This window comes from Typha angustifolia, chromosome 5 (genome assembly GCF_048772165.1).
Source record: "Typha angustifolia cultivar Huaian chromosome 5, ASM4877216v1, whole genome shotgun sequence".
Lineage (NCBI taxonomy): Eukaryota > Viridiplantae > Streptophyta > Magnoliopsida > Poales > Typhaceae > Typha > Typha angustifolia.
In genome coordinates, this window is record NC_133243.1 from 4,942,336 (window position 1) to 4,967,641 (window position 25,306).

At 35.6% G+C, this 25,306-nt stretch overlaps 3 protein-coding genes across 10 annotated transcripts; all 3 read right to left on the bottom strand.

Moving 5' to 3' along the window:
- Positions 1–1,116: 1,116 nt before the first annotated feature.
- LOC140760029 (probable CCR4-associated factor 1 homolog 7) lies at positions 1,117–7,357 on the bottom strand. 3 transcript variants are annotated; one of them, XM_073096799.1, is made up of 3 exons: positions 2,277–7,357; positions 1,699–2,176; positions 1,117–1,567 (listed from the first exon to the last, which is right to left on the bottom strand). In XM_073096799.1, exon 1 carries the CDS (start codon positions 7,109–7,111, stop codon positions 6,284–6,286), a length of 828 nt encoding a protein of 275 aa, XP_072952900.1. In that variant the 5' UTR covers positions 7,112–7,357; the 3' UTR covers positions 1,117–1,567; positions 1,699–2,176; positions 2,277–6,283. The 3 variants fall into 3 exon arrangements, with proteins under 3 accessions (XP_072952900.1, XP_072952901.1, XP_072952899.1); XM_073096800.1 differs by having other exon boundaries at positions 1,699–2,019; positions 2,103–7,357; XM_073096798.1 differs by having other exon boundaries at positions 1,699–7,357.
- Positions 7,358–9,931: 2,574 nt separating this feature from the next.
- On the bottom strand, positions 9,932–11,310 carry LOC140760027 (uncharacterized). The gene has a single exon (XM_073096796.1). The coding sequence runs from the start codon at positions 11,239–11,241 to the stop codon at positions 10,207–10,209; it is 1,035 nt and encodes a 344-aa protein (XP_072952897.1). The 5' UTR covers positions 11,242–11,310; the 3' UTR covers positions 9,932–10,206.
- Positions 11,311–13,011: 1,701 nt separating this feature from the next.
- Positions 13,012–22,801, bottom strand: LOC140760023 (gamma-tubulin complex component 2). Of its 6 annotated transcripts, none has more exons than XR_012104317.1 (23): positions 22,540–22,801; positions 22,341–22,434; positions 22,206–22,264; positions 22,075–22,120; positions 21,837–21,971; positions 21,616–21,747; positions 19,555–19,638; positions 19,371–19,469; positions 18,834–18,925; positions 18,551–18,623; positions 18,315–18,467; positions 18,119–18,238; positions 17,981–18,034; positions 17,506–17,589; positions 17,327–17,401; positions 17,104–17,241; positions 16,891–17,016; positions 16,704–16,811; positions 16,561–16,623; positions 16,393–16,467; positions 13,863–14,068; positions 13,564–13,775; positions 13,012–13,334 (listed from the first exon to the last, which is right to left on the bottom strand). XR_012104317.1 is itself a non-coding variant. In XM_073096792.1 (23 exons), exons 2-23 carry the CDS (start codon positions 22,407–22,409, stop codon positions 13,331–13,333), a joined length of 2,118 nt encoding a protein of 705 aa, XP_072952893.1. In that variant the 5' UTR covers positions 22,410–22,434; positions 22,540–22,801; the 3' UTR covers positions 13,012–13,330. The 6 variants fall into 6 exon arrangements, 3 of the variants coding, with proteins under 3 accessions (XP_072952893.1, XP_072952891.1, XP_072952892.1); XM_073096792.1 differs by having other exon boundaries at positions 13,653–13,775; XM_073096790.1 differs by having other exon boundaries at positions 13,012–13,404; positions 13,653–13,775.
- Between the last annotated feature and the right edge of the window lie 2,505 nt (positions 22,802–25,306).

Sequence of the window (25,306 nt, forward strand, 5' to 3'; positions counted from 1 at the left end):
TCGTTTAGGGAATATTCTCTTCTTTAATTCCTTTTTATCTTAATAAACTCGGTTAGGCTTGGGTTAAATAGTAACTACGTTTTGTGCCTCGGTACATTTTTTTTTTAATATCATATGCGAGAGTTTAATTTATACTTCAAAAAGAGAAAATAAAAATAAAACTTTTCATTTAGATTATTAGGCTTTCATCTAATAAATAGTTAATATTAGTATATTTATAGAGAGTTTATACCAGTATAAATTATTCTAATATTTAGTGATATATTAGTAGAGTCTGCCATAATTATATTTGATGTAACGTATGATTAAAACGATAGTTTAGCAAATGATTAAAATACTAAATGGATTAGGAGAGGAGGAAGAGAGTGAGTGGTTGAAAGCATAGTTGATTGAAGTGATATTTTTTTAATGGTAAAATAGTAATTAACAGATATGAAAATATTAGATTGAAGAGAATATGAGAAAGATATAAATATTATTATATTAATATAAGCCTAAGTAATCAATTTTTTATTTTTTTTAAATATAGACCTAAATTATTGTTTACTTATTTTACCAATATAAAGTGACTTATACCTGAATGAGTCTAATTTTATATCACAGAGTCTATTCTTTCACTTGTTATACGAGTATAAAGTGGCTTATAAACTTATTCTTATTCTACAAATAAATAAGGGTTTAAACTTTTGGGTTGAATTGGATTCTAAAATTTGTCTCTAAATCTTCTTTCACTTGGATTAGGACTTCATCTCGTTCTACAATTCGAGCCAAATCAATTTGGCGGCTTTGATGAACATATGGTTTGTACTGCAAACAGCTTTGATATTATGATAAGTCTACATAGTAATAAAAGAAGAGGGTTTCTTAGGCAACAAACACAAAAGATATGGGTCAAACTATGAAATCCAGAGAGTTTATTATAAATTATCTCTAACATATCTACCTTTTCTGTGACAATTTATGGTTTAATTGGTTCACCATAAGTTTCTATTATATCTCAAAAAAAGAATAAATAAGAAGCAAACAGCGCTCATTTCTCTATCTTCATGATAAAATTCTGCTCCTTTATCATCTTTATCTATCACTCAATTTTCCATCACAGAAGAAGAAATCAAATTGTACACTTGACAGCTATGTGATGTTATTATTTTATGTGGCAGCTATCTGTTGGCTGCCAAAACAAATCAACCAGTTCAAAACTTCATGTTTAATTAACACTAACACCTTCTAAACTATGGCGTATTATCGCTCACACTTTCTGAGAAAAATTAAAGAAAATAAAGCTCAACATCCAGACTCTCTAAACTATTCACAAGTTAAAAGTCCTGCATACTTTTAAAGAGTTAGTAATACCCATGGTGGTCCACCAAAGTTAAAATGTCACTTTCCTGAATTCCTGGTACTTCAGCTCATCAACCATTGCCACAATGTTGCATGGTCATAATATAATTTACGTGTGTTGGTTGGTAGTGTCATATCACATTATTGGCAGGGCCCAATAGGCTAACCTGATTGTCTTTTTTCCAATTGATAGAAAGCAACTCTTGAAAGGCTATCCTTTCACACCCTGGCGACGAAAACAAATGATATTAGCACAGAAGAATTTGTAGTACACCAAGCAGTCTGGTACGTGGAAAACGAGAATTTTTGGTTTGTATGAGATAAATGTGACAGAATCAAAATGCAAATAGGGCATACCTAACTCCATATGATGAGCCAAGAGTACCAACATTGTTATAAAATAAAAGCTCGACAGGTGGTACTCAAAATATGAGCTTTTCGGTAGCTTCTACTCTTGGTTTCAATCCTTCCTTTGCACCAATGTAAGAAGAAGTGATGCACAAGTCACAGATGATACAGTGTTAGATTCAAGCCCTCCATCTATGTTTTTTTTTCTACCTTTCATAGAAACAACATGCAATATATTATATTAGACCGTGTGTACAATAACTATATTATATAAAGACAGATGACATTGGGTAACATCATTGCACCTCCGCCTGCTAAGCAATCAAGAAGCTGATAAAGAAGTAAAGGACATTAATCACTTTCACAAAACACTAGAAAATAAGATCACAATCACCACTTGAGCAATCACTTACCTTTCTAGGCGGAGCATGGACCATGCAGGGACGTCCATGGGCCGCCCTGCCAAGATGGATGCCACTGCTTAGTCCTAAAAGACACTCAGAAATTCACAAAATAACCAAATGATTGTCACTTTAAGTTGCATAAGTACTTCCATATGCAAAGTACAAAAACAAAATAAAAGGTACCTGATAATAGAGCTCCACTATCCTGTCAAAACAAGGTAGTTGTAACATGAACTACTACTGAAGCCCAAATTTCACTTGACAGGAAAAAGAAGGAAGTGTTGAATCAAAATCTTGAACAATAAGTCCTCCCTATATGAATTAACAAGTTTCAGGTATTCTTTTTTGCTTCCTACTCCTCAATATAATCACTGAGTCCCATTTAATTTGTATATCTTAGATATATCATATATGATGCTGAATGTTATGTCAGGAACAAGTCTACAGCAGGAAGTTTCTTTTGGGCGTATGTCCCTCTAATATTGAACTCTCTCCACTTGATCTGCCCAACAATAGTGACAACCATTGAATGTTCATCAGGAAACAGAAACTAGAAAGAAATAAGAAATGCAGACTTCGCAGTTTGCACACTAAGAACATCGACCAAAACTGGAACAGCAGCTCTTTACGAGAATAATAACAAACATGAGATATCTGGTAAAGTTGATTAAAAAAAAAAGGTAAACCAAGGAAGAATACAAGCAAATAGCAAACGCAGCTATATGTTTCATCATAAGCTGTAAAGTCACTCTCAATAATTATAAACAAATACAAATAGATAGTGAATGATTTAAACTACAAATAAATGCTCAAGACCAGTAGATAACCTGGCTAAAATTGAAGTAAAACCAAGAAACACAGGAAAGAATAAAAAGAAGTAATAGATGGAACCAAATGAAGCAAAGACAAAGGGCATCTTGCCATCTTGCATCCGAAAGATCATGGGTTGTAGTCTTGGAAACAATCGCTTAAGAAAGACTGCTTACACCCTTCCTCCCCAAACACCACATAGCAGGAACTTCATGCGCTGGGACTCCTTTAGTAAAGCAGAACCATAAAATATTTCACTAGCAGTAAAAATTGTTCTAAAACGGTAAAACCTCCTTCTACGGTGAGCAACTATTATAGGTATTATATCTCCTACTTACCAGTATTCCACCAAAAAACAGGTGTGAAAAATAAGCTTTGAACTAAAGCACTTTGCTAAGGCATGGAAATCTAGGAGCAACATCTCCCTACCATTCACAGACAGAAATCTTAAATGCTAATAATATACAGCAATTACATATGTAAAATGGTCTACATTGGATAAGGCCTCCTAAACAAAAGCGATTGAGAACATCCATAAGCAACCAGAACAATTGCCTCAGTATTAGATTATCATTCCTCCATAAATAAAAACCATTTAAAGGATTTAAATACAATGCAAACCTCTTGTATTTTCTATTATTCCCAACAATATCATGTTACCATCCATAAGAGAGAAGGTAAACAAGAAGTTCCACGGCACATCACCATCTCTTTTTAGAAACATCTTCACCTAAACAAGGATAACCACTAAACCTAATTGAGCCACAATCAACTTCAGAAAGACTTCATATGCTTCATGAGAGAATTATCCACACCTAGCTTATTATCAGCAATTCAGCATTTCTCCTAAACATTGGGCTTTGAATGTGCAGTTCTATTGTCCACAAATTCTGAAGACACCTGATCAAAATCACAATGGCTAATTTCATTGAAGTTAACATAAGAACATGTCAGTCAACTCTCAAAAGAAGTACGGTTGCAAGTTCCAACTCACTTCCCCAAAGGCTGTAATTATTAAGTGAAAAAGAAGAGCTAGTTATTGCAAGGAGGAGAACGAAAGAAATTACCACTTGTATCCCCATTCTATGCATAAATCCATTTTTACAACATTTTTGTATGGTTGCGGTTGCTCTATTATCTACTGAAACAATGTTGAGGGGATATGAATTGTGTGCACTCTAAGGTCCAAGTTAACAATTGGTTGGTGGAATCAGACACCATGGGACCACATTGCAGTGCAGTAGATAGAATTAAGTAATCCACCCATAGTTTATTAACACCACCTTGTGTTTGGATCACTCGGTGCATCAAAGTTCAGCAAATGATTTGTCTACTCAGTGGATCACAATACATGTGAGCAGATCACTACGTGCATCACAAATACATAAATTAACTGATTCATTTGATTCAGGACAACCAAATAGACCTTTAGTGAGAAAGTCATCTTCTTACAATCTCGTAAGAAACTCCTACAGGAAGTAACAATAACTACTCCATTGACAATAATGAATAAAAAAGATTGCCCAAGACCTCTAGAGACAATTAATGCACGAAATTTTTGAAAATGTCTAATGAAAAAGATGATAAGTTCTGAAGAATATATAAATAATGGAAATAAGTTTACACCATATAAATGTGTCAAATGGACATTAAATTCTCTATTCTTAGCAACTTGTTAAACATGCCACAAGATGTTGTACTATGATAGAACATTGAAGCATAGAGCTAGAAGCTAATATTCAGTAAAAACTCACAATTACATGAACTATACTACAGAGTCACAAATAAGCAAAAAGTAAAAGAAAATATAGTACTCAATTCTCACTTAATGACATAACGATGTTCCTCTGTACAATCACTTAGGGAAGAAATAACAAACCTCGAAAGAAAATATAACAAACTATAGGTTCCTCTGCACAATCACTTAGAATCTATTAAACATGCCGCAAGATGTTGTACTATGGTAGAACATTGAAACATACAGAATTAGAAGCTAATATTCAGTAAAAACTCACAATTTGGTACAACACGAACTATAACTACACAGAGTCACAAATAAGCAAAAAGTAAATAAAAATGTAGTACTCAATTCTCACTTAATGACAGAACAACAGTCCTCTGTACAATCACTTAGGGAAAAAATAACAAACCACGAACAAGAAAATATAACTATAGGTTCCTCTACAGAATCACTTAAAATCTACTAAACATGCCACAAGATGTTATACTATGGTAGAACATTGAAGCATACAGGGTTAAAAGCTAATACTCAGTAAAATTCACAATTTTGGTACAACACGAACTATAACTACACAGTCCACATATAAGCAAAAAGTAAAAGAAAATGTAGTACTCAATTCTAACTTAATGACAGAACAATGTTCCTCTGTACAATCACTTAGGGAAGAAATAACAAACCACGAACAAGAAAATATAACATACTAAGGTGCCTCTGCACGATCACTTAGAATCTACTAAACATGCCACAAGATGTTGTACTATCGTAAAACATTGAAGCATACAGAATTAGAAGCTAATATTCAGTAAAAACTCATAATTTTGGTACAACATGAACTAATAACTACACGGAGTCACAAATAAGCAAAAAATAAAAGAAAATGTAGTACTCAATTCTCATTTAATGACAGAACAATGTTCCTCTGTACAATCACTTAAAAAAGAAATAACAAAACCACGTACGAGAAAATATAACAAACTATAGGTTCCTCTGCACAATCACTTGGAATATACTAATGTTGAGGTGCATATACATATTAATTAAATTTACAGAAATAAAATCAAAACTCTCCTTGCACAATAAATGTTCTAGAAATAAACCACGAACAAGAAATTTACAGAAATAAACCATGAAGAAGAAAATATAACAAACTATAGGTTCCTCTGCACAATCACTTAGAATATACTAATGTTGAGGTGCATATACATATTAATAAAATTTACAGAAATAAAATCAGAACTCACCTTGCACTTTAAATGTTCTAGAAAGGGAAAATCTCCTTGTAAAAAAATGTTCAGCGCTAAACACAAAAAATATTGAGGTAAAGAAAAATATTGTTTACTTGAAGCTACAAGCTGGTATACATTTACAAGTTACAATAGAAGGAACTCGTTCTAACAGCTAGAAATAATTCTCATCAAGTCCATTACCAAGAAATGAGAATGGGTGAAATCTATAGTTCCGATCAGAAAAATTAGCATCTACAAGAGCAACAAGTAATATCAAGATAAGCGAACCAAGCAGAAGGATAACTTTCACCTCCAAGGTAACTAAATAAAGAAGAAAACTTTCACCAAATATACTCACAAAACAAACTATTTTTTTAATCGTATCTTATTAAATTTTGTTTTTTTTTTTTTTCTCAAAGAGAATTTAGACCATTCTCCACACCCAAACCATACAAAACACCAGCATACTTCTCAGTGGATCCATTAAAGAACGACTCCTTCAACTTCCTGAAGGCGCACGATGTGAGCAAACTATCCGAACCAGCCTGGTGGCACATCCCAACTCGCTCGACATCAAGCAACTCGGCCAATTTGTTCAGTCCTCCATGGAGGCTGTTGCAGAACTTCATCAAATGCTTGATGTCATAAACCGTCGGAAAATATATCCTTATCAGGTTAAAGAATCCGGCTTGGGAATCAGGAAGATTCTGGCAAGTGAGCAACTTGAGGAGATACCCGAAATCGTATCCACTGTGGAAAGTAACCCAGTGAACCGAATCATTGAGCACGATGCCGGACGACATCAAAAGCTCTGCGAAGCGCAAGAAATCGATTCCCTTCTCGGTGTTCTTCTTCAAATCGATACCACTCTGACGGAGGAGCTCGATGGAATCCGATGCATAAACGTCGCGCTGAACATCAAACTCCCGGAAGTTGAACTGCCACACGCAGCCACGGTCGGTGCCGCAGGTCGGGAGGTTGCCGTCGTCGTCGGAGAAGGTCAATCCGAGCTGGATGAGCTTGAGCATGTCTACGTTAGCCTTGAGTGTGGCGTAGTTGAAGTCAGAGCTCGTCTTGAAGTTTCCAAGTGGGCGGCAGACGATCCCAGGGAACTCGGTGTCCATGGCGACGAAAGGGAAGTCGTCCACGATCTCTCGGATCAGGGCGAACTCCGACTCGAGGTTCTCGCTCCACACCTCGCGGATCTCCACGGTCTCGTTCTTGGGAAGGATTGACGACATCGCAACATCAAGATCTGGGAAACCCTAAAGGATCCGGAGTCGAGACGACGGGGGAAAACCTCGGAAAAGCAAAGCGGCCTGAGTTCGAATAGGAGGGGGACTAGGGTTTGGAGAGGGGAAGATGAACGCCGGGGATAGCTTTCGGGTGGGTGCAGTTATTCGTTATTTAGGAAGAGGGGGGGAGTTCGTCCTCCCATCTATAGAGAAGTCTCGCGAGAGAAGGAGGAAAGGAAAGAGAATAAGAGATGAGGAGAGGGGAAAAAATTAGATAAATAAATAAATAGGAAAAAGATCCTGGCGGTTCCAATGATCCGCTGGTATCGGTTACGCGTGATGCTCGAGGTCCACGTGGTTCTCTGTGCTTGGGATTTTATTCAAATTACCCCTTATTTTAGTTTTTATTGTAAACAAACTCCTAATTTTGATATATTTACAAATTAACTCCCCTCTTTCACTCTTTGTCAGTTATATTAGCAAATTTTAGTTCGATAATCTTAGTTAACATTAGATTTAAGTTTGGATTAAGTGTGAAGAGTTAATTTACAAACCACCCACCATTTAAAATGTGAATAGTATTAGTGTGAAGAGGAGGACTTCAATCTATTCAATATATATATAACATCATGAAAAGGATAGATGGTATAAACATATAATCAATCATGCACCAATGCGTCAGAAAGGAAGACCAGTTCAAGAATATCTCAACCCAGCCTACTTTATTTTAAGACTTTGCACGTAGAAAAGGAACGAAGTCATGCACCGAGTTAATTTATCTTATTAACTTATGTAATTTCGTGACAGTCATAATTAAATTAAGTTATGCGCAGAAATCTAAAGAATATGAAACCTGATGAATAAGATCGATGACGTTATCATCTTAAATTTCAAAAAGATATAGAGACAGACTAACTTAGCTAAATTATTAGTTTGAAGTTAGAACTCTTATTTATTATTATTTATATATATATTTTATGTAAATCTTTAAGATAAATCTAGTTAAGTTATGTAAACATATAAGATAAATCTTAGTCCTAGTAAAACTCTTTGTACCAAATCTCTCTATATATGGAGTCGGTCTCTTTTATTTATTTAGACTATCTTAGGAGTTGGAGTACAAGTAAGAATAAAAGTAATATAAAATTAGAAATAAAGTAACCGTAATCTAAGTGTAGAGGTGAATTAATCTCTCTTCGTCACTATCACCACCACCACCGTCACTCATCTTCTCTCTCTCTCTCTGTGCTCCACCATCTTCCACCTTCATCACTACCTCTATCCGACACTTAGAAAACTAGACCCTTTATTGAGAATCAACTCTAATATGTCTAACAAACAAAAATTGGCAGCATGCATAAGCATCAGTGAGATTATAGCTCACCAGCAGCACACATCTGGTACATAAAAGAAATTGCAATCTATACCTTGGCAGATTGCTCTCAAAAAGAAACATTTTAACAAATACTATGCAAAATGAAGTTTTATATTAGTCCAAAAAAAAAAAAAACAACATATAATCTAGCATGACAAGATAACAAACAAGCAATGAACAATGACTGGAATCGCGTTCAACTCTGGAAGCACACTCAAACATTGCATTGATCAAGACATGTAAAATTAGAAAATATGATCAGTCAAATTAATCATTATGAAACTCCTATTGAGCCACTGCAATGAGCCAATCATGCCGCAAGAACAGAGGCTCCACAGCTAGCAGCATGCAAGAAAAAGAGAAAAATGAGAAGAGAGACTAGCAATCCTTGCAAACAACAAAGATGATTAATTAAAAAATGCAAACTTTTTTAGCCCAAAATCAACATCATACGAGTATTTACAGCCTATTAAGAATGAAAGTGCATCAAATGGAAGAATGTATTAAGTTTTTTCAATATTTTTGATAAAACTAGAGCTTAATCAAATTATATCGAAAGAATAAATTTATTTTGGAAAGAAGAAATGACTTTTTGTCGAGGGGCATTCGAAGCCTGCGACCGCGTTCGAACGCATTATGCGAACGCCTGCACGCATTTACAAAAACAGATAACGGAATTTGTGCAGTCGAACGACCTCGGGGCTGTTCGAACGCATTCGTAAAGATAGAAAATAGGATTTGCGCGTTCGAATGCACCACGACGAGAACACTTTGTTTTTAAGACTTTATTTCTGCTGTTTGGGTCCAAGGAGTGGCCTCTAAGTATTATGGAGTACACCCTAGTTAAATTATGTTATGAATTCATCTTCTTTCTCCCTATTTCTCTCTTATTTTTGCCCTAACTTCATATCGTCCCTTAGCCTACATTGGTTAGATCTTTCTCCTCGTTTATCGCGGCCTTACTTCTTCTAGGAACGACCTCTTCTTTCCCTTCATTCTATTCTCTTCTCTAATCGCAAGTATCTCTATCCTATACTATCTCTCTTTCATCCCTTCTATTACCATCAAGAACTCTCTTCAATCTAAATACCCAACCTAACCCTCTCATTAGTCCAGCCTCGTAACAATTTTCTAAGAGAATATTACAAATAACAGGAAAAGTGCCAAACAACAAAGAAACCCGAAAAGAATTACATCAGGACAAATATAAATAACAACATTTCGAAGCTTCCGTTTCAGATTCGGTTAAAAACCGAAATGATTCATGTCAGTTTCGTTATATCGATTTTAAACTTCTTTTGACAAATAATCTTTCTTTATCTTATTTTTCATGACATCATTCAAAAGCTAATAGCATTTAAGCATTAATATTGATATTGAGTTAGATATAAGTTAACTTCAAGTCAATCCAGCTTTAAATTTAAAATATACATTCAAAATTGTTATTATGGTTGTTTGCAACATTCTGACGAAACTTTAAACCATCCCAGAATAACAGTGCTAGTGTTTGTTAACCGATTCTAAAATATCAAAATACATTCAATATACAACTTAAAACATAATACCAAAAGGCAATGATCTACATGAATTGTTCATATTGAATCCTCTCCAACAACAAGTATATTTAATGCCATTATCACAATTGCAACTTGAAAGAAGTGTACCAGAAAAGTTGCAGTACCATCTGAATGAAGCTTTTACCACTGCAAGGGATCAGCTTCTGAGATCAGTTCCTGCCTAGCGGAAGTGACCTGCAACTATACGTCTCCTTGAACTCTGTTTTCTTCGACGATGTAAATATAGATGCATACACTTCCTTCGTTGCATTAGCCGGCGCAATATCCACCGCCTTAAACCTTTTCACGCCGCCGCCCTTCTTTCCGTTCTCCAAGATCTCACCTTTGCCATCTCCTCTATGCTTAGTGCCACTCAGGTTCTTCTCCTTCTTCTCCTTTACTCTCCCCCTCTCCTCTTCCATCCTATCCCTCAATGCTGCGACTTCCTCTTTGTTCCCGTTGATCACAATCTTATCCATTTCTGAGAACTCTTTGTGGCAAACCAAGCAAGTCGAGGATTTAACCTCCTTCAAAGCCTTGCCACTCAGCACATGCCCGCACTTCCGAATCGCCAAGAATCCGTACTTCCCATTGAACTCGAGGCCGGTAATCGGGCACTGGAACCTTGTCTCGGCGTTGGCCGCAGCGGCAGGGATCGAATCAAGATGGACCGGGATCATGTCCTTGAGGCCTCGGATGTAGGAGAACTCCTTCGGGAGCTTCTTATGAAGGAGGGCCTCGACGAGCGCTTCCTTGTTGAAGAGATTCCCGAGGCGGTCGATGACGACCGGGTGCGCGAGTGGCTCGCCGGAGAGGGAGCAAGTGGTCCACTTGGAGAGGCGGGTCTCGTTGGGGTCGACCTTGTCAGGTTTCTTGACGGCGTACATATTGAGGTAGCAGTCGCGGGACTCGGCGCCGGTGGCTCCCCCATCTCCGCCTCCTCCGCGGAGACGAAGGCGGAGGGTCAGGACAGCCGGGGCAGCGGAGAAGAGGGTAGAGAGGGCGGAGGAGTCAGGGAGGGGCTTACCATTGAACGAGAAGAAGAGGGAGTCGAGTCCTAGGGTTAGGCTCCGGGGGAGGAAGGAGAGCTTGAGGTGGTCGAGGGTGAGATCGCGTGGTAGGGTTAGGGCACGGGAAGGGAGGCCGAGGTCTGGGGATTGGACGATGACCTGAAGAGAGGTGTTGGTATTGAGGGATTCCGCCATGGCTAGGGTTTCACTCTTGCTCGAATAGAGAAAAGGAAGGGGGATCGGAGGATTAAGGGATGTGACCAATACCCGGAGGTGTCGATATCAATTTATAGCTGCTGTCGTAGAAGCACCGCCCCAAGGAGAAAGCGGGTGACGGGATGCGCCGGGTTATGGTCGAAAGAGGATCGGGTACACTAGTTCCGGATCCGTGACCCGCTTTGCATCTGAATTCAATAACTAATTGGATAATAATATCATTATTGGTCAAGACCGTAAAACTGAACCGTTTCTGCCAAGATGTTTTCGTTTTCTTTTGGATTTAAGTCCAAATCATTAGAAAGAGAAAATAAAAAATTTAAACAATTATGTGTAATATTTTTTTGTAAACATACTTTTATTATAAAACTTAGTGATAATTATATTTAGTCACCCTGAACTATTATAGTTTTTGATATATGACTCTTAAATTTTTCACTCTCCACGTAGACTCTCTGAACTAAGAAATATCAACATAAACTATACAACTAAGAAAAGAAAAAGTAAAAACTCTTTACACTAAGAATTTTGGTACGTTAAGAAGTCTATATAATAATAAAAAGTTCGAGGAATATACATAGAAAATGCTTTAGATAACGAACCAAATAATTATGTCATAAATCAACTTTGATACTTTGTTGATTTGAAAAATGCTTTTAGATTCTTCAGTTATAATTATGATATCATGCGGTAAGTTGGGCGATCAAAAAATAAAGCTAGCTCGAACTCGACTAAATAAAAATTGATCAAACTCCTGTTATTTATAAATGAGCCAAGTTTGATTTGTTAGTTTAAGCTCAAAATTAATTTTAAACTAAGCTTAATCATATGTAGGCTTGTTAAGGCTCGAAATACAAATCTATGAACTTTAGGATCGTTGGATTAAGATCTAAATATTCATATTAACATTCCAAATAAAGCTTATTTAAATAAGCTTGACTCAAGTTTGAGCAAATTCAAGTTTGAATTAAGTTTGTATGTGTTGGAATAAGCAGCTAGGATAGGCTTGACAAGAAATAGATTAGAAAATAAGTTTGAATTCAAATGAAATGAGCCAAACTTGTCTCTAGAGATGAAATAAAAAGGAATAAAACATATTTAACCCTACTTATTAAACATTTGACCAGATGAACTTCTCCTAAATCTGCGTCAAGAATCATGTAAAAATCCAATTTCATCACAAACACCTCTGCCCGCTCGATCGATATGTTCTTCGATTCTTCCTGCCCTAATTTAGCATGGAACCCTAAACCCTAGTGTCGATCAAGGTTCCTGTGATATTGAGGACTCAAAGAAGCTAGTCACCCACTTATCATGGATGAAGGAATCCAATGGACATCAATCTCTAGATGTGATATCCTTAATCACCTATTTTGATATTCTACAACTACACTAATTCTCAAGTCATTACAACTGGGCTACAACCACATTTTTCTTTAATATAAAAACACCTATTTTTTTTTTAAGTCAAACACCACTCATCCTCAAGTCATTTAAGGTAATGTAATTGAATAAAGTCTTACTCACAAACACTTTATTATAAGTATTTTACAAAAAGTGATGATATGCCATCCTCTTATGTATTGTATTGACTGTAATAGTTACTAAATGGAGAGAAAAAAAAATTAAGTTATGATAAAATGCCACATCACCAATTTTGGTAAAATGTTTGTGAAGTGTTTAGCAGTGTTCAATGTAATTTACCAAAGTTTTGGATGGAAGAAGAGCAATTCATGTAAGCAAAATGGCTGAGAGAGAAGAAGAATAACCTGAAAAGATTCACTTGGTTACAAACACTAAAATTGCAGCTCACTTACTGTATACAAAATGAGGAATGAGTACTAAATATTTGCACTTTACAAGATAGCATACACCAATCCATACTAAATCACATCAACTGCCGCAAATCTTCGGAATGTGTAATTTAAAGCACTCAAGGCATTCATTGCTTCAGCTTTAAACAGAGAACAATGTCTTTACCGATTTTTGATATACAACAGAGAATTGTTGATAGACTTCAGAAAAATGGAGAACTGGAAAATGCCCATGAATTCCATCTTCCTACCATTTAACTGCAAAAAACATGTAGAGCAGTTGAGCACTTCATTTTGTTTGTAACTGCTTTGAAATGTGTGCATCAAACTGCAGTGAAGGATAAAATATTCAGTGAGTCATGGCCTCCTCCACTGCCAACAGCGACGAAGAGGGAAAAGGTAAATGAAACTCTCTACTGATAGTATAGAACAAGATAGATTGAGAAAAAAAAAATGCTAAAATGTCTTAGGGAAATTTTGCTGTTACCTTATGAAAAAGTAATCTTGACAAAGCATCGCTAGATTTTATAAAGGAGACACTGTATAAAGACACTGCACAATCACCAAAGGACTCACTGATCACTTCCTACCGCAAGGATGCACTGAGCAAGACGTGTCAGGTATGGTTCTGTCTGCGAGCTGTTGCTCAAAATGGGAACAAGACTCTGAAGCTCAATGTTGAATTCCTTTTCAAATTTCCTGCCAATGTATGAAAAAAAGTAGCTGTAAATACAAAGTAATGTTTATTCGGCTTCCTTGCATCAGTAATACATATATAGCCCTTACATGATAGAATCAGAGATAATGACATTCTGTGACGCTAACTTTAGTTGCTGGCCTCTGATCAAGAATTTCTTTGGTTTAGACTTTCCCATCCTAGTCGAATCAGAAGGATCAAATGCACTCTCTAGTTCAGGCATATAGATAGCCGGTATTAACATTTGAATGGAGGCTGCATATTGTAGGCATATGGATTTCAGCTTCTCAATTTTCTGCATGAGATCGATCCAGCATGAGAACATGACGGAAGCAATCTATACATCCAGTCTCCAAAATGATAAAGAATGTCCTTAAACATGAGCTAAGAGAGTGACATATACATGTTGCATATTCAAATATTATAGCACACCCCCAGCGCACGAGAAACTTTATGCCGCTATGGCAAGGCACCAGGCAACTTAGCCCTTGGTTATATTATCTCATTGGATGCATTAACATGCCTTCTTACCTTTGCACTGCTGAATTGTGTAGCGAAAGAAAACAACCTCTCCAATATTTTGTAACACAATTATATTTGCATAATTATGAAACTAAGAAATAATGCACACACAAAACACAAACAAATCCTAATGAGAAGATCGGGAATGCAATTCACAGTAATATGCAACTGAAAAGGAGGGATAAACAAAAACCAGGAAATGCAGTAGTTCAACAAGGCAACAGATGCATAAAGAACTGATGTAACAATAAAAGGGGAGTTCTACTTTCCAAGGTGGACTGTCAGGAGGAAGAGATTATGGAGACAAGAACAAGGTTAAAGATAAGAGTAAAGAAGAGAAAAGGAGAGAAATAGATAGTGAGAGGAACAACATGGCACACATGGTGAAAGAAATCTCTCATAAAATAATGTTCGCCACAGTTTCCAGCCCTCCATTATCTAATAACATTTTACACAAAACCCTAACTTGCACCTAAAGAAAACTTATTTGTGTCACAGGAAAATACCCTAGAAAAGCCTATTAGAACACCTTAGATATCCATAAATAAATTAAAGATGTTAGTGTTACATTTCACATGAAACGTCTGCTACAGTACTGACTCTACATATACTATAATATTAATACAGCAAATCAGAAGAAAAAAAAACTCCAAAATTAAAAGAGAGGTAGTAATCAAGTCTGAAACATATTTTGACTTCTATCTGGACTTCTGTTCATCAAGAACTGATCATCGGAGTGCCTTAAGGCTTAAGATAACATGGAAAATTAGAAACAGAAAACTAATCAAACTAATCTTTTATTACTTTATTAGTGAAATTACGCAGCATCCTGTAAACCAAGTACATAAAGTGAGCTAATAGTATTATTGTGTGACTCTTCAGGGCTAGGGAGACCTATGAGAGCTTCTAACTGGTCAAACAAATGTACTGCAAAACAAGCATATTTTTCTTCACACTAAATTTTTTCCAAGATAAACAATATCTGTCCAGATATTTTTGAAGAAACCCCAACCTTGGCCACCTTAAAACACACTCTAGCTATGTAGTGTACGTCGGGAGAGTGGAGTAGGTCATGCAAGATGATGGTACTATGGGGATGGTATAACTGACAAGTTAGGGTACTTTTAGAATCTGCGATGAGAAAGTTAGTAACCATTTAGGCAGAAGAAAATGGTTGGATTAATCAAAAGGAGATGAATTGAGGAGAAAGGATAAGGACAGGAATAGAAGCATAGGAGAAAAGAGAATTATGGGTTACTGATTATGTTGCATGGAATATATTTAGGAAGCTTTTAAGAAAAGTATACGAACAATCAATGTGAAAGCCTACAGTTATGCATAGCTATATGCAAATTTATTTGGCATCAGTGATACTTTCGGCATTAGCCTAGGAACATAAGGGAATGCCTAGGTGCCTAAATCAACAAGGAACACTTAAGTCTCACTGATAAATGCCATATATTTGGATTATTTGGCATCACTTATGTACCTTTCACATAAAAGTTTCTAATTCTTCCCAAACCCTAGTGGTTTTCATCTACTTTTAATTTCGGCCACATTATGGCTCTATGAAATATGAAGGGATCTAGTTTATTTTAACAAGTTAGAAAGAACATTTAAAATAAATTTACTAACAACATAAATAGAAGAAACATCACTATGATTTATGTGCCTTCTATCCTCAGGCAGCCATTTAGGTGCTTAATGGAATACCCATTGAGGTATCCTACACTAGGCTTTGAATAGTTAATTGAAGCCTACGTCTGGAGGCCCAAGCTGGGCCAAGTACAATTCTCCCTGGCCTTTAACCTCCAGTTAGCCTATCTTTACTATATACTGTCATACTCCAAGCTGCTTTGGGGCCAATTATGATGTGTAAACAAGTTCATAAAGTTAACAGTATCCAAGTATTAAAAGAATAATGGCCGTCACACATTTAATTAGTGTAAAATACAAAACCATGAAAAGGTAAACCCTTGAGAGAAATTTGTGGAGCACATTATAGTAAAAGTGATACCTATTCCATTATGTATTTATGCTTGATATTTTTCTACCCGAAAGGCATGAATTGGGGTAATAAATAACAATTATACCTACCGTGAGAAGTTGAGGAACAAGCAGCAAGCATTCTTTCAGACATTTCTGGAGAAAGAAATCATGGAACCGGATGACCTGCATATCATCCATTGGCAACAAATTAATTAATAAAATGTTTGAATGTCATCACGTCATTAATGAACTTATACATGAAAAAGTAAAGAAAACCTCATCTATGCTTGTTGCAGCTTGAAGTTGGTCATGCATCAAATGCCAATTCGGTTCGAGAACCTAAAGACAATATAAAATGAAGGCATTAAATGTCAATAGCAGCACACTTATTCAGTATGAAAAAGCAAAATGATGCTTACCTCAAAAGTTAGATAGTGTAAAAGGCTATTTATGAATTTAAGCATGCTGCGACAAAGAATGGAAGATCGCAATATTGGTGTTCCCAGAATTTTAAAGGAACGGAACCCCTGTGAAGAAAGTGATATCAAATAATAGAAGTGAAGTGAGTTATACAATTCAGTCACAAAAATAAATAAAGTTCCACACCTGATGTACTTGCCATGCCATACAAAGCTGGCGATTGACATGCTTGCAATGGAACAACAACCGGAAAATCAACTGATATTTTGTTAAAGCCTTCCGTGAAATAACAAGCGACAGCGGCCATTGAACCTAGAGTATATCCAGTTTTCTTTTAATTAAGTTGAGTAGTTCAAATAAGCATTTAAAGACTAGTAGATAAGCACAGGTGTACAAGACCTTGTAACTTAGGCAGAATGTTTCCAAGCCCGTGATCTTTAATGGCTCATGCTGGTCAGCATCATCAGAAACAGATTCGTTGGTTTGGGATACCAGATCTTTGAGACTGTTTAGCCTCTTTAGCAAAGAGGTTCTTTCCTGTTTAGTATGGATAGGAAGATGTAATAATCATGAATAAGGTCTGGATATTAGCATTGATGATTAGTTATGCGCACTCCCTTACCACACAGCAAGTCAATTCTTCATGGCATATATCTGAAGCAGCAGCCGTAGTGCGCAACGCGAGGTCAAGGAGAGACTGTTACATCGAAACAGAAAATTATATTCTTATCCCTGATTGCAATTGTCATCAACATGGGAGAAGCATGAACTGAAGAAAAATTCACCAGTAAAAGAGAAAACCTGCAGCTTCTCAACAGATATTTCTTCAGGCTTCTTGACAAGCTCATCTTTAGCAATGTCCATAAAATGAACCAAAAAATCACCCTATAAAGCCAAGATCATATTAAGTCAAAGAACTTAAATGGTAGATGATCTAGAAAACACCTTATAATAACCAAGCATGCTTTGAAGAAGATTAAGACAAGGTTCAACAAAGATTGTTTTCCAATACTTGACTCCCAAATAATTTAGAGAAACCCACTAATATATCAAATTAAAAAACCTTTCGAGAACTAGATAGAACTTGTATGAGAATATCACCATTGGCATGGTCCTACTGAATAACGGGGATGCACACAAAAGAGGTGGATAAATGCCCATTGTTGTACAGAATATACTGAAGCATATTGAAAAGAAAAACACTGAAGGAGACTGCAGAGGAGTTGGAATAAAGATTATCCTAGATACTTTGTGAAGCAATACTCTACTACAATACCTGGTCTAGAAGTAAATAACGCTTCATAGATCGCAATTTCCCAATGAGGTCATACTGTGCAATCAATTTTCAGATATTAGCATTAGCAGATAATTTCATGGAGTAAGATAGAAAAAGTCACTGGAGACCAAACTTTACCTTGTCTTTGATAAGACTCAAAAGCCTACTACTAGCAAAGTCGTAAGCAGCTTTGATGCACTCAAGATAATGATGATTCAATCCAAAGCTCATTAATTTTGAATTTTCTGATAAAGGAACCTAAAACAGACAAACTCTAGCATATCAATCTTTTGTTGGGTTCACAATCTTGATCATAGAAGAGGCTTAACAATACCTGAACAGTGTGTCCACATTCTCTCATGACATTTAAGTACTTTCCAGTGGTCAAAATTGTCACTGCAACACTGGTAAGGAAACTAGGAATGCCATCTTTTAAGCTGTAACGCTGTTGCCAATACTTGGCATCATAGTCCTGAGTGAGGCTCTCCTGCAAAAGCATGAAAGATTTTCTTCGAATATTATAAAAACAGGAAGAAAAACAAAAGACTCACAATGTTCTTCATGGGATACCTTTTGAAGTGATTTGTTTTCAGCAATGAAAAATTCACCATAAGGATCATCTATGACCCCCTCATACACCCACCTAGTATTAAATACAGCAGATCCACATGAATCTTTCGTTGGTGAGAATTATCAGCGCATATTTGAATCAAACAACTAAAAAGGTTATCTACCATGACTAAACAAATAGCAGAAGCTTTTGATGACTGACATGGTAACAACATATCAAATGGAGGATGACAATTAACAGTCCCCAATGAAATCTAACGACAGTGTATATACAATTGAATACCTTTCTAGCATGGCCAGGTATGCGGTACTTGCACATTCTGTCATCTTATCAAGCAATGACCGAACAGCATTATCACCTGCCATAGCTTTGGCCTACAAGTGTAAATTATTATAATGGCAATTCAACATTTAACAAGTTTAGTATTTATAGCATAATTACGAAGCGTAAGAAGATAGCCTACTAAGGAAAATAGCCGGTTTAGATATTTAATAAGGTTCAATGAGAAGAAAAAGAAAGAAAACATAGACTGCTGAAGAAAAATTGGCAACAACAAGGTAACAAATAACTATTCTTTACAAGTAACATTAGAGCCAAAATAATCAACCAAAAAAGGTATATATTGACAGTGGTAGGAGAAATAATGTGAAATCATTTTAGTCCTTCAAGTGTTCAAGAACACATGATGATGAGAAAATTGGATAACATTTATATTTTTTTTTCCTTGAGAAAAGCAATAACATTTATAATTCGATTGTGAATCCCATGCAACAACTTTAATATTTTACTCATATGTACAATTGCAGAACGGGATATTACCTGGCTTTGGAGGAGGTTAAGAGTAGCAGAACCTGAGAAATTGTTAGAAGAAACCTTCTCAACTAAAATTGCCGAAGCATGCAGTAGTCCCATCATTGGCTGGAAAGAGCAGAGAATGGTATGAGAACAAAATGAATAGCAAACTGGTACTAATGTATAAGATAAATGCGAGAAACAGATTAACCTGACAGAAAAACCATAATCCCTGAACAGAAAGTCTTCCAAGGCGGAATTGGTGTTCAAGTTGGGCAGCCATTGCCTGGTAATCCTGATAATAAATAAAATCTGGAATTTATTTCAAATAAAGTTTGAATACCTAAGTAGACAATAATCATTATTAGCTCCAACTTCAAATAACAATGTTATGAAAGCATGGACAACAATTAAAACATGATGTACCGAAAAGATTCACAAGGTGTTTGCCACTAACTCTAAAGGAAACTAAAATAAGGAGTGGTTTAATAAAAAGTTTTATATATATATATATATATATATACACTTGTCGTTTTCAGAAAATCTAAACTGTTTACTGTCTAGAACTCAACAGGATTAGGGAAGTGTATAGACATGGACATTAATCATCTACAATAGAAATGTCAAAAATGTCCATGTCAATTTGACCATTTTGTCTGGAAAGACTTAAATTGATGGTTGACCAGTGCAAGGAGATCAGATTTCTATTACATTCCCACAAAAGATGTCGGTCAAGTGGTGGATAACGTACATATAAGGGTTACAAACAAGGTTTTTGAATATCAATATAGGTATGGATTGTTGAAACAAGTGACACATATCGGTGTTTCAGCAACTATATCAGCCATTTCGGTTTTGTACTTATTTTAATTACTTAATTCTAAAAGAAACTATATTAAATGTAGAAAAATCCCAAAAGTTCATAAAATGACAAAAAAAATGAAGAAAATTTTAGATTATTCAAATCATATGAAGAGTGAAAATACTATGAACATTGTCAAATTCCAAATGGCATCAGCAAATACATGTGCTCATTGCCTAATTATTGTCATCACCTTGGAACGGAGGTGGTTGGAAGCCACTTGTAGATGAGACTAACAATCAACTTTGCAACAAAGATGATCTTATAAGGTGTTCATTGCCTCATTATTGTCATCACCTTGGAACGGAGGTGGTTGGAAGCCACTTGTAGATGAGACTAACAATCAACTTTGCAACAAAGATGATCTTATAAGGTGTTTAAAAAAAAGGTAAGAAATGGTGGAGACAAGAAAAAAATAGAAGAGAGAGAGAGAGAGAGAGAGAGAGAGAGAGAGAGAGAGAAAGAAAAATAGGAAGTAAATGTAAAATGTAGGGCATGAGATATTAGGACATCACTAATTGATGTTCCGAATTAGATTTAGATTAGATCAAACTTATAATGTAATCTACATATAGTTCACAAAAGGAAAATCAAATTGGCTAATACAACTGATCTGATATAACTGATAATGGGCTGACATATTGGACTGATACTGGGCCAAAACCAAGGGGAAAATGGTTTCAGCCCATGTTTCTAGACATTCTGTAGAACTAATGCGCTGCCCTGTGTACTCTCTTTTTTTCAAATAGAAACCAAAAAATGAAAATAAGCGTTCTATGTTCTCTCTTGGTGGGAATGAACCATCAAAAGAGATATATGAAGGGATCTCATAACTTTGAAGTCAAAACAATTAATCATGGTCAACTTTCAATTTTCCATAGCTTAAAGGAGTCCTAGATGAGAAGGGTTACTCGAACGACCATTTTCTTCCCTTCATAAACATATTAGTATGAGCTACTTATTTGGTCAATGCTCTGGGATTTGATTGAATAGCAACGGCATAGTTCATGTTTAAGGGAATATCGAGATGATGACTTCATAGCCATAAACTCAGCATGAACTCTTAGAAAGTAAGCAATAAGCTGCAACAAATTTATATAACATCATAGATAAGCCTTAATAAGGAATAAGTTTGATAAAAAAATACAACTGAATAAATAACAAAAATCATCTTAGTTAAATCTAATTCCTTTTACATTACATTCATGATAGAGGTGAAAAACAAAGACAGCAATTATATTTTATACAACTTGCAGTACAATAATGGATCTTATAAATTTCTGACGGCAGTTTTGAAAGACCAAAATCCATTTTCCATAGTAAAGATAGACATCATATTAACATCATATACTCAATCATCAAACACTTGATGCAAAAATATTTTTTCAAAAAAAAAAAGAAGGTTCATACCAGAAGGAATGCTCTTAGTGCAGCAGCAAATGCATGATTAACCAGACCACTCTTAAAATGTGACCTGGACTCCACAAAATGACTAACCAACACAAAGTCCTCACAGAGAGGGAAAATTCGCTGTGTCAATTCCTGCACCAAAAAAACAACAAAAGATGGTGAATCCTTGATCAATTATTTGTTAACCTACTAACCATCCGATGCATCCCTTTCTGCCTCACCTGCAAGGCCAGGTCCATCGATGGATCAATCTGGAAGACCACATGACCTTCCTTCCCTCTCACTCTTTTTACCGAAATGTATCGCCCCTCAATGCCCACAAGAGCCGAAAGCAAGTCCTCAATGACCAAAAGCTCCTAATTTACCACAAATGCGTTACAACCTTCATCCTTTCTCATCAATATTGCATCTATTTTGTTCCACAAACAAAAAGGTGAGCATTGTTCAAATCAGGAGTACCTGAACTGAGACTGCATACGATCCAATAACACTTCCAGTACCTCGACTGAGCAGAAACGTAGTTAAGAATGCAATTCAAACAGGTTGAAGAGAGTCGATAAATTGACTGAAGACTGAGAAAGAGTCATTACCTAAATAAATCCATAGAGAAGGGTTTGGAGACAGTTTTTTGAGTTGGGGCTTTCGTTTCCTGGAAACCGCGGGATGAAGCAAAGGTTGGCAAGAAAGAGGAATGATGAGAAGAGTTATAGAGAGACAAGAGATACCTGATGGAAACGGCCGGTGAGGAAAGGGCGCTCGAGATTCCATCGGGGAGTGGTCGGCGTTGGATCCATTGCCGGAGGTGTCTCGATCGGAACCCTAGATTAAAATTTCCATTTCTCTTTACTCGAAGAGACTGGCCCAAAAGTGACAAAAGCAAAATGGCGACCGCTGATCTTCAATAAAAATAAGTGCAAAAAGAACCTCCGGTTCGGCAGGCTGCAGCGGCGGCGGCGATGAGGGATCGGCAGGCAGCGGCGGTGAGGTCTGAAACACTAGATCCGCAAGGGTGAGGGCAGATGATGAGGCGGACGGCAGGCGGAGACGCTCGGGGCAGACGGCAGGCGGAGACAGAGGCACCGCGGCCGGCGGCAGACGGAAGCGGGAGAAAAAAAAATTCCCCCCTTTCGATGAGGCGGATGGAGAGGAGTGGAGAGTGGAGAGTGGAGAGTGAGAGAGGCGAGGCGTGCGCGAGTGAGTTTGAGTAGGTGTAATTAGGTTCTAGTTTATATATATATAACGGGTTCGCGGGTTAGAGGGTTACCCGATCCGAACACGACCCAGGTCAAAATGGAACGGTAGTATAAACCCAAAGATGATCCAATTATTAAACATGTTAGGCGAGTTGACCTCAGAACCCGATTAGCTCGGATATCTAGTATATTTATATTATTCTAGACATAGTTTTATGAATTTGGCCAACCTTCCGGCGTATTTGTCTAGGTCCTAACCAAAAAAAATTTTAGATATCGGGGAGGGTAGGGATTGTCCGTTATCCCGATACTTTTATATTTTAACTAAATCATACCTAAAGAAAACACATTCATCACTGGCAACGTCCGCAGAATCTCAAATAAGGAGTTCGGGATCTGAAATAAGTAGTATGAGGTTAGTAGTTTATCCGATCATAATCCATTCGTATAAAATATAATAGTTTATTATATTTTAAAATTAACTAGATTCATAGGATAAATTTAATTGTTATAATATTGATATGCTATTATCATAATTTATATTATTAGTTGGCTAATTATAGAGTAAATAATAAATATATAGTAATTTATCTCCTTTTGTATATAATTAACGACAACCATATATATGATTTATAAAAATATAATTATAAATATAATCTTATTAATAATTATTTTGTGATATTTACTTTTATTTAACTAATCAAAAATTATATGAAAAATTGCTATTATCCTATTATACAAAATAATATGCAAGAAAGTAGTAGATAATAATAAGATGCTAAAAATAGTTATATAAAATATAAATATAAATATAATATTATTATTTATGAGGCTACATGTATTAATCAAATAAATAATGACTAAACCATAAATAAATTTATATACAAATAGTTTATATTTATAATATAATTACTAAATTATTATTTTAAAAAACTTAGCTAATAATTATAGTAGTGTAAATTATCAAAATAATTAACTATTTAAATAAACTAATTTATCTAAATCATAGAAAATACATTATATAATCAATAGAAATTAACAAAAGGGAGTAGCCCTATAGTGCTGGCCGAGCCCAGCACTATTGCAAAAGGAGGAGGAAGAAGAGAAGAAGAAAGAAGGAAAAGAAAGAAAGGAGAAGAAGAAAGAAAATGAGAGGAGGAGGGTGCGGACCGAGGCTAGAGGGGAGGGCACTAGCCGCTATTGGCTAACCAATGGCTTGGCTATGGCGAGCCCAAGCTCTTTTGTGTGCAAGAGAGAAAGAGAAATAGATAATGAGGGAGAGGAGCTCACTTAACGCTCGGTGGAGGTGGCAGCGTTGGGTTCCAAGGACAGTGACCGGAGGTCGACGTCGGCAAAAGAGAAAGAGTGAGTGAAAGAAAGAGAGAAAGATAGATTTGCGACTAGGCGAGCATAGCGCCCTCAGCGCATACTCACAATTTGTATACCACACAACACGTAATAATTTTTTTCTTTCTATCTATCTTTTAATTTAATTTAATTTAATTTAATTTATATTTTATTATTATTTTCTTTTTAGATCTAGGTTATTATATTTTTCTTTTCTCCTTTATAAAAATTTCGAGCCCGAAATTCATATCATACTAAAATTACAAAATCAACATTACCAGTCCTCATGACCTTTTCCACAAATAAAAAATTGTCTAATATAACTCCTTTAGATCCATAACTCATACATCAACTACCTTCTAATCACTAACTCTTGACCTTGCACCATTAAAGATAATCTCAATATAAGAATCAATTATCTAAATCTAAGCCAATCAGTTAATTGTACTATCATTCTACAAACATCAATTCCAAAAAAACATTTATAATAATATCGGTCCTTAACAACAAATAATTATTATCTATTTGCCCAATAAGCAGAGAGACATTTTGGTCATTTAGATGTATCTTCATTATAAAAGATAAAATAATTTTGGGCATAAATATATGCGGGTAAAATTTATTTTAATATATGAGCAACAGTTCAGGATCTATATATTATATCTAATATTAAGATCAAGAGCTCATTAGCAAACTAGATGAGGGTGTTTATTTAAGATCAAACACTAATTTATCCGAGAAATATGATGCCAAACATATGATATCCCGTTGGAATAAAAATATAGATAAACCCAATTTATTTAACCTTTTATCACAGGTTTTAGCTGGGATAAGAAAATTGAGATAAAGACTTTTCCTAATTAACAAAACTTTCAATTTGTTCCTATCATATTCCTTTTTCTATATATTTATTTATTTGTTCCCAAGATAAAACTAATATTTAGTTGTAATAGTTGGAATAAGAGGTAAAAATGATCAAAGAACTTATTGTCCTTTTTATTGGTTTTTTTCTTTTGAAAAAGGTGAGAAATAGATTTAAAATGTTATATATATTATAATTTTATTTTACAACTTTTATATTAAAATTTTAATTTTCTGGCTATGAATAAATTTAACTTAATTCATTATAATTACACCATATAGATACTATC

Coding starts and splice junctions, on each gene's coding strand:
- LOC140760029 (XM_073096799.1), bottom strand. CDS start 7,111: ATGTCGTCAATCCTTCCCAAGAACGAGACCGTGGAGATCCGCGAGGTG.
- LOC140760027 (XM_073096796.1), bottom strand. CDS start 11,241: ATGGCGGAATCCCTCAATACCAACACCTCTCTTCAGGTCATCGTCCAA.
- LOC140760023 (XM_073096790.1), bottom strand. CDS start 22,409: ATGGATCCAACGCCGACCACTCCCCGATGGAATCTCGAGCGCCCTTTC. Junction 18,468..18,550: donor AAAACAAATCACTTCAAAAG/GTATCCCATGAA, acceptor ATGCTTTTGCAG/GAGAGCCTCACTCAGGACTA. Junction 16,468..16,560: donor CTGCAACAAGCATAGATGAG/GTTTTCTTTACT, acceptor GATGATATGCAG/GTCATCCGGTTCCATGATTT.